General features: G+C 36.8%; 1 protein-coding gene across 1 annotated transcript; it reads right to left on the bottom strand.

Moving 5' to 3' along the window:
* Positions 1-1,232: 1,232 nt before the first annotated feature.
* Positions 1,233-5,103, bottom strand: LOC137277649 (splicing factor 3B subunit 6-like). Its single transcript, XM_067809487.1, has 4 exons — positions 5,043-5,103; positions 4,216-4,334; positions 3,685-3,823; positions 1,233-2,352 (listed from the first exon to the last, which is right to left on the bottom strand). The coding sequence occupies exons 1-4, from the start codon at positions 5,064-5,066 to the stop codon at positions 2,263-2,265; spliced, it is 372 nt and encodes a 123-aa protein (XP_067665588.1). The 5' UTR covers positions 5,067-5,103; the 3' UTR covers positions 1,233-2,262.
* Between the last annotated feature and the right edge of the window lie 4,913 nt (positions 5,104-10,016).

Below are 10,016 nucleotides of genomic sequence, written 5' to 3'. Positions count from 1 at the left end.
CGCATTTTTAAAGTACCATATGACATTTACAAATTAAAGACTCTGTAGTCTCCAAATTTTTAAGGATCTAGTAAACTCTCGCAGCAAAGACATCTTTATTGAGTGAGTGACCACCATGAAACTGATGTCAACAGTAATATGAGCAACCAAGCTGAATCATGCCACTCAGCATGATGATCTCAAACACATTTTGTGTATTTCATATCTGACAATAATCATGGGGTGTATTGTTAGAAACAACAGACTAGGTACGGTCTGTTCAAAATGAGCCATTACACTGAGCCTTGCCCAAGGGACACAACCCTGCATTGGCCTCTCATAGCCGACTGGGACCCTTGATTGATAATGAGCTGAAGACAGATGATACCAATATCATGGTTGCTGATATTACAGTGCCTGTGATTAAACTCCCACAAACATCTTTCATGAATAAACATCTATGTAACACAGCATAGTTTTTAGTGCTTCTGTTAGGCAACAATTTGGAAGTGAAAGAAACTGATACTAAAGATATACTAGTTAATATTACAAGCTGCAAACTACATGTACAAGGACTGATGTTATCATCGTGTCTTTTATCAAGTATATTCCTCTGAACTATTCTAAAAAGTATAAATAAATAATGAATAAATGGTCAGTAAGACAATTAAAGTTTGAAAATGGCCACTCATTCAACCAGTCTAAAGGGCAACTTATACATTTTAAATTTAGTAATTAAAGCAGATTTTTAATTGTTAATATAAGAACAATAAATGACTGTCCCACAAAATATTTCTTGCAGATACAGTTGTTGTTTCATCTGATCACTGTAAATCATTATTGTATCCCCAACCCAATCCAGTTGACAGCCCAACGTTATACAGGCATGACTTGTAACACTTTGAGTAGCCCATGAGTATGGAACCAAGCAATAAATCCAAGATAACAATGAAATCATTTCTAACATGCAACCCCTACAATCAGCAGTCTCTAGTATTCATGTGTACTCCGAGATAAAATATGCAAAATGCCATATATCGCAGTGGGCTAGTTACACAAACAAGCGCACTCGGTTAGCGGACTAATACATTTTGTTAACAGCCAGCATGCTCGTCTCAATACATGCGTTGATTTTCTTGCAGAAATGGAAACAACTTGGAAAGATAGCCACCAATAATGACAAGACAAATGTTTAAAACCTTCCAGCTGAATAAATCATTGATGTAATGTCATGTAATGGTGACAAACAGTACTGCCAGGATTCACATGTTTTATTCATTTATGCCATACATGTAGAAATATGTATCTATCCTTGTATCAACATCAATCACTTCAGGTTACTTCTACACAAATGTCAAAGTTATATTGGTTCCTTTGCAAACTGAATTAGAATCACACTGACATGAGACATTAAATGCTTAGCAATAGAGAATATTACCTGAGGGTTCCATCATATAATCAGGAATCCTATATTCTTAATTTCTAACGTGTCATTTTACAATATGAAAACACAAGGTAATGACCACTTTTTCTTATGGGGCAATCTATAAATATAGTCAATGTTCCAACGTATTTTTGTCCCACATGAAAACGTTTGATTGAACTACCCAGTGTGTGACAGTGGGGAAACCATCCCATATTAAGAATTCCCTCCCTCAAAGTAATAGGAGTGTCTTTTAATGATGTATTGAATAAGCAGATATTTGATCCGTCTGAGGCTTAAAAGTACTTCCTGTCCTTTGATCTCATTTGCATATTTATTGTGTAGTGATTCTTGCAATTCCATATGACCCTCTACCTCTGTTTCTGCAATGGCTGTAAGTCAATCATGCTTTTAAAAATGTTACCTAAATTGTTTCAATAAAAATCAGAAAAAATCTATCGGCATGATCAACAAGTTTACAGCACCATATGAGAGCAAGCCCTGCATGGATGGCTAGTTGAGGGTAGATGATCAACTGGACTTCCAGAACTCTAGACTTCTCTTCACACAGTCTCAAACCACCACATCATCCTACTTGAAATATCAAACTGGAAACTCCTTGTCTACTGCATTGTGGATTTGTTTCCTTGATTTCTAATACACGACAGCAAGTACTGCTGTCTACAACACAGTAAACTTTTGTTATAGAGCTTTTAGACAGTACATGATCTAATGCAGCCACTCTGATTTTACAGAGAATCTGTAATCCTGGAAATATGTGGATGCTCCTGGTGATGAATGATGATGATGATGATGTTTGTTGATGTATTTACACTATGTACATCCAGTTTATAAGACAGTCACTTCTTTTCTGGTGTACTCAGTCCGTATTTAGCCTTCATGTCCTGAATATCCTGCTTCTTCTTGTCAGTGTCTGTTTTCTTGAATGCCTGAAAACACAGAGGAGAGAGTTTAATATGTTAAATTATTTCACGATAGATACACAAGTCTTTATCTAATATAATAGTGTTTTTTGTAATAACTAGATTTTGGAAGAAATAAGTGTCACTATATGTTTCACTAATCTCGGAGTAGCAAACTTCAAGTGTGTGCAATCTCACAAACAAGAAGAGTTATTCGTTGAACATCATTTGTACACATCTTCACATCATTTAACGGTATTTACCTTCCTTAAAAATATTTTCTCTGAATAACAGATAAAGAATCTGTAGTCATAAGAATTTTCTACATTTTTGGGAGGATGCACTATGGTATTAATGGGGCAGTTCATTTGGGCATAACTAAATATTTTTCACACACTGCGCTAATACTACAGCGGTCTGTTCATTGTAATGATGAAGGGAACATACAAGTCTTAGATGGTCAACATGCCAGTGAAAGAAATAAGTCTGAGGACAGGACTGAATTACAAAAGACCATGACAAAGAGAAAGGTTGGGATTCAAACCCACAACTAGTCAATTCTGACCATCTCCAATCACCCCACATATCCTTTTCTTATGCTGTTATATATCAACTATAAAATGACAAGGCTCCAAAGATCTGTAGAATCAATTCTACGTCTTTCCACTCATGCATCTAGGCACTCCACCCTTTACAAATCTCAAAAAAAAACCCAGGAAACAATGCCCGTACCCATCTTAAAAGTATGGTTGTGTCTTACATGATGAGGGACTGATAGTCACAATGATGTGCCAACTAGACCATATTAAGACATCATTAACCATGTTAACAGTGTTCACGGACAGCAACCCAAAATAACAGGACATTTGATCCTGTAAGTTTTAGATGTCTGTCTGACCCCATGAAAATTCACAGGACCCATTACCATTTAACGTTTCTTATGATTTGCACTGTAATTATCAACAAATGTAAAATTAAGAAAAAATAGCACCATACATCGGCTTTCCAACTTTGCCTGGACCAACCTTGGCGTGGGGAGGCTGGGTCAATACTTGCAACCGTAGCAAAGCATACTCACGGTGATAGTAAGAGATAGCAGTAAACATGATTAACTTTGACTGAATATGTGACTTTGTTTTGGGGGGGAACTGACTTTCGTTAAACTGGCATTTTGAACAGCATTTCATGCACAAATGATCTAAACCTCCAAAATTTACCAATCTTGTGATACCCACAAGCATTGTGAACCATAATTGGGGTGAACAGGAGATCCAGGACTTTCGCATGTCTATGCAAGCCAAGAAATGCAACAGAGCATAGCTAATGTGCAAGATGTGTGGGTCTTAAATAGGAGCTTACCTTAGTTGACTGGTAGTACAGAACAACAAGATATCTGTTGCAGACATTGAATCCTGAGAGATGATCACAAGCATTTTTGGCATCAAAGATATCTTCATATACAACAAAGGCTGTTCCCTTCGTCTCTGGCGTATTACCCCTGTACACAAAGCAATGCATACTATTAGCATGAAGAGTCCTCAAGCAGGAAGGAAAAGACACAAATATTGATCGTTTACCTTAGTCAGTAACTGCTGCATCATCAAACAGCATCATACATACTGTTATTAGTGTCAAGACATATTGTAACTATTTCTAAACAATGAGACACATTTTGAAAAAAAACGACCCAAGTAGATTTTTAACAATTCTACCAGTACCAGTGAAAGTTTCTTGAACTCCTGGGTATAGTAGGAAAATAATATGATAAACATGGTTTGATAATACAATAATAATAATAAGTATGTCATAAACTAGAATCACATCAACAAAGATGTCCATTATGAAATATATAGATCACATTTTTGAGCACACACTATTTTCTATACTTACACTCTGATTTGCCTGATTGCTCCATACTTCCCAAAGATATCATACATTTCTTCTGCGGTGATCTTGTATGGAAGATTCTTGATGTACAGAATGCGATTTACCTCAGGCGGGAGCCGCACCTACAATATTTACAAATAAATGTACAGATGTGACTGAACTTATACTTTTGACAGCAACTATAAATAACAATACCACACGTTGGCTGTACTGATAGATTATCACCATAAGGATAGTGTGGCAATGAGGAGTTACCATACCTGTTATCAATGTAAAAATTTTGAATATCTTATTTTAAAAGATAAATTATATTTTAAAAAATGCACAATTTATACACTTCACATACAGGCAAAAGCTTGTCAAAGTCTCTTTATATCTTCATGTGTTTGGAACTAACTAACTAAATCATAATAAGACATTAGGTAAAGTCTAAAGAAATGTCTGTTTTGGGGTTCAATTTGGCCGTTTGAAACGTATTTAGCACGTTTTCGTGTGTCGATAGTTCGAGTGATTCTCGTTTCTGTAAAAGTAAAACATTTGCGGATGATTGAAAATGGACACACTGGTGTCTGGTGTCGCAGAAGCCAATTCTGTTTAGATGATTTGTTTCATATTTACCCTATGCTGACACGCAATGTTTTAACATGCCACGACGAATGGCACACGAGCACGAAAACTGAAGGACTTGATTGTTCAAGTTTCATTCACTACGCTGAACTAAACACGCCACCAATTTGCACAAAATGTAAACTTCATGTCTCGAAAGTAACTCTTGTGGTTTCTTTACTCAAAATCATTTTCAGAAAATCGAAATAATGCCTAAAACTTACGTTTCCTCTTTTGCTCATCGCCATCTTGACTGTTTTATTGTCAACAAGAAAACTGGTAACTGAAATCAGAAGCGCTGCGATACTTGACTGGGCTTCTGCGCTCCATTTGCCGATTGCGCATTCAATGACCAACACCAGTTACTATTACTCAAGAGAAGAAAAATATCTCTTTCATCTTGAACAACATTTTCACCCCCGTCGCGTTACCTGCATAAATATAAATATGAACATGGAACAGAACATCACAATTCATTAAATATGTCTAAAAAGGTTTGGAATTAAGAATCGAGATTGAAATATTACTATCATCTTGGGATTTCAGTGAAACTAATATTTGTCTAGAACTAAAAGTATGGTTTTCAGGAAAGGTGGCAAATTTCACGCTATGAAAAGTGGAACTACCGTGGAAATGATGTGGATGTGGAAAATCTAGCTTGCTTTGTAGCAATAGATATGATTCCTATATTTAATTCAAATTCAACATACAACCGGAATTGGATTTAACGCATGATGACTGTTCTTTATATCGACGTGAAAGTGCGTATTGACATGGTCAGATTACAAGTTGAACTTGAGCGATATTATAACGTATTGTAAACCAAAAGTCACTGCGTAGTGATTCTGATTGGTTGAAATAGATGATCAAATTAAGAAATACAGTTAGTTCTACCACCATATAGAGTGTAATAAAGCACACTTTCGCCCTGAACTATTATAGTTAAAGTACGAGGACGCTTGCGTAATTATTGTTCATCCATGGGTGCCCCATTCTCTTCCCAGAGAGGTTACTTGTCATATCTTCCTACGAACCTGTTGGTCTATTTACTATGATTTGTTGGTGATGCACCAGGCACTAGGGAGGTAAACCCCTAGATGTCTGTTGATCTCCGGTACTAATCTTCTAATGAAGATTGACTTAAGAAGTTTTCTTTTCCTCCAGATACTGACGTTGGACGCCAAGATTTGAGAGTGTTACCAGTTGATAGAGTGATTTTGATTTTTAACAATGTGTTCTGAGAGTGCAGATTTAAGGTCAGATTTTTCAACTGAAGTTTTGTGTTCTTTTAGTCTAATGTTGAAAGGCCGGATAAGATTCTCAAATATGTGCATTCATTCTATGAGTCATATTAGTTGTAACAATTCACTTCTAATTCTATTATGTTGTCATGGTATTCCTGTTAGCTACTGGTATGTTGTCATAACATTGTGACGTCATAAGCATTGTGAGGGCGTGGGCAGAGTTAACAGTTAAGCCTTACTGTTCAGTTCAGCTCAACCTGATGAGGGGGCTAGGATAAGCCCCGAAACGTCGTGAAAAGAAACGTCGTGAAAAATAAACTCAAGAAGTTGCTATCCATAAAAAATGTCCTGTCAACTTCTAAATGCTTTTGAAGAATCAAATGATGAACAGTTTGGTGACGGTTTACGTTCGGGTTAATATCTTCTCTAGATCATTTTAATTACATATGTGATTCTCTTAAACCGTCTGATTTCTACTACCAACGAAAGTTTAGATCAGTACATTCAGCTGAAGATGACTAGTCATGAGACATTCCATGATTGCATTGAGGGAATGTAAACACTGCAAACATTACCGCGCCTCTGTAAAATTTTGAGTCGAACTATGAGACATTTTATCTTTCGGAAAACATAAACGTAATGTTTCCACCAGTGATGTTAGCTGTTTGATGCAACTGCAAACCAAGAAACGGGATGTGACGAAGCAGTTTACTGTGGGAGGCTGTACGAGGCGATGGCAACTGACATCCATCGTGACGTCGGTTACATTGTGACGTATGCAAAAAAGTTCGATTACGAGGGGGCAGACAGGAATGGCGCAGTGACGTCACCACATTGTGACGTAATGCAAAAAGTGCACGTTATCGTCTGATAAAGTATTGTCGGCGCCTTTGATCTTTCACCGAAGCATCTTAGAATGGTATTTGATTCACGGAAACTGCAAGACCGGTCGCTGCGTATTGACACATAGAAACTTCGTAAACAATTGTTTTGTTGTGTCATCAAAAGTGGTCACGTCATTCAAATCATATTGTGACGTAAATGTACGTGATGTACCCATACTTGATGTAAACGAGTGCAGACAGTAAATCCTTTGGTTTACTTTTTTGTTTATAATGTCGGTTCCAAATGTTCAAATATCCAATAACACACGGAAATTGGTCAACACGTGATGTTTATCTCATAAATAAAAACACTGCGACATGACTGAAGGTAAATTTTAATTTGTCATGATATGTCCAGCTTATGAGGACTTAAGATCTAAATGCTTATATGCTTATGAAGCCGATTCTCACCAAAGGACTCTCTGACAGTTCCTTTATCGACTCTGATTTAAGACGCATGCGTATCTCTGAGGTTGGATTGGCGTCTACGCCACTGGGAAGTCTATACTCCTGAAAGCCCACCACAAGAGTCCTAAAGTTTTCTACAACGCCCTTCATATAACTGGGCAACCAAGGGTGATGCAGCAGGTGAACCCTCCAGTGAAAATCGAGGCCCTAAATTCTCTGTATGAACAAAGCCATCAGAAAGAACAACTGATTTCGTATCTCGAAAGGAAATATAGTAGGTTAATTCTGAGAGCAAATTATCATTTTGTCCAAAAGCATTTCTTAAACTAAAAAAAGCATATCACTAGTCTATTGTTAACCAGGTTAACATTTTATAGCAATATCATTTACACATTTTTTAAAAATAACTTATAATCACGTCATTAACCTTTGAAGTCGATAGCCTCCATCAAATGTCAGTTGTAAACCAATAGTGACTGTTTCCTGCAATCTGATTGGTTAATTATTCTTGTCGAATAGTATTCGACATCCCTGAAAATGATGGCCTAATAACAGCACATGAATACATTGGCCGTCGGTTTAAACTAAATGTGCCTATGTTGAATGCCAATGAATTCAGGAAATTGAACAAAGCACACTATTTATCTCCTAAATAGTATGAGCTAAATAGCAAAGAGAAATGTCCCAAGTAAATACAAATCTGCTGAATTTCAACTCTACCGTCAACAGTTTTGTTTTTTTTTATATTTATGTTTGTGTTAATATTTTGATGACGTTTTTTCCATCTTTATTATTATTATTTTTTTTGAATACACGATCATAGAAACTGGTCTCTCATTACAGAACAACGCAACTCAATTTTTTGGTACTCTTTTTATCACAGCATGTGAAAGACTTCAGGTTAGTCATAAACGGAACACCATTTTTTTAAAAAAAAAAAAAAAGAAAAAAACCCAAATAAACCCATCAAAATGCTATTAAAAATTTTACAACCAGCAGAAAGTAATTTTGCTTTTGTATGTCGGTGAAAAGAAACTTAAATAGCATTCATCCTCAGACAGGGCGCCGCCATTTATGAAAATCGTGACGTCGAATCCTTTTGAATTAATGAGATTATGGTTTGTTTTCACCAAGTTAGAAACTCAAAACTACATAAATATGTATTTGAATCATTACCAAAAGGAGTTTGCATGACACAACCTGTAACATAACCTAAGCGAGGTCGGTGTCGAACTGAAAATACTGCGCGATAAATTTCTTTCACTTGCTAACTTTACTTGGTTTGTAACGTTCACTCACCAGTATGTATTGACACTTGTCAATATACGTCTTTATACTTGGTCTCATAATCATAATTACTTTATAATCATACTTGCATGCATTTTGAAACTTAATAAAAAGAAGCGATGGCAACAGAAGAACAGTATACTTGTCTGGAGGATGTTAGGTACATCGTGTCACAAGAAACACACCGCTCTGAGGTCCTTTCGTGTAAAGTTCATGTTCATATCGTATATGTGTTCATAACTGATAGATAACTTTCAAGAAAGGACAGGGACACATCACCTCTGATAACTTGATCATCCAAATCATTGCAGTGTGCCAATCATTTTGACTGGAAAGGATTTGTAACTAGAAACCTTGTTTGGAGCATTCCCCCTGCTCTACAGTTTTTCTTGTGAAGCATGCCTTATGAAGAGTTACTTAAGACACATTGATGAAAACGACAAGAACGATCTACGAGCATTCCTTACCGTAGATATTAAGTTATCGCCAAAAATATCACACACACTGCAAGGTGAGGATAACACAGTTAAATAACACTAGACCGGTATTATACAGCTTATGCTCTTCAGAAACTAGAAATATTGAGATGACTCTTAACTTTGGTATCACGCCCCGTTATCATCGTAGAAGCAGACATTATCCATGGTAGAAGTAATGACTACATGTGAGGCTACTTTGTATGGTAACCAGGTACAATTTGAAATCATTCGTTAGACACCCGATATAGCATTACAGAGCTTGTCACCTGGCGTGTGTGGTTTGATACGGGGTATTGATATAGCACTTTTTCAACGTAATGTCTTTAACACATTTAACACATTGTCTTACATTGTCAACATCCTGCATGGTCTTACGTTGTGAAAGCTTTCCTTTCCTTGAGGGACGGTGGGGTAGTCTAGTGGTAAGAGCGTTCGCTCGACATACCAAAGAACTGGGTTCGATTCCCCACAAGGGTACAATATGTGAAGCCCATTCCTGTGGTCCCACGTGTATATAATTCTGGGGTATTGAGAAAAGCGGCTTAAAGCCAAACTCATTCACTCACTTTTCCATGAAGAGACGGGAGGTCTAGAAATATATGAATATGTCGTGCTTTTGACATATCTCGGATCGAATACCATGTAATGTGGCTGTCGATATTGTTCTAAAATTAATACATTCGTTGCTTTTGTAAGTGGTAGAGATTGAATAAAGCGGCAGTAAAATGCAGATAGATATTGATGTCAGCGAAATGTTTATTCAAAGGTTTTGCACATAAACAGTTTTGTCTGAACCAGGAAACCCAGTGATTGACATTTGTCCACGTAGTTGGTATACGAAGACATACAAACACGACCACCATTGAGACCAGCACGGGTTGCTGAAGACCAATCCT

Source organism: Haliotis asinina, chromosome 3 (genome assembly GCF_037392515.1).
Source record: "Haliotis asinina isolate JCU_RB_2024 chromosome 3, JCU_Hal_asi_v2, whole genome shotgun sequence".
Classification (NCBI taxonomy): Eukaryota; Metazoa; Mollusca; class Gastropoda; order Lepetellida; family Haliotidae; genus Haliotis; species Haliotis asinina.
The sequence above is the reverse complement of the archived record's forward strand: the minus strand, read 5'-3'. Positions and strand labels throughout refer to the sequence as shown.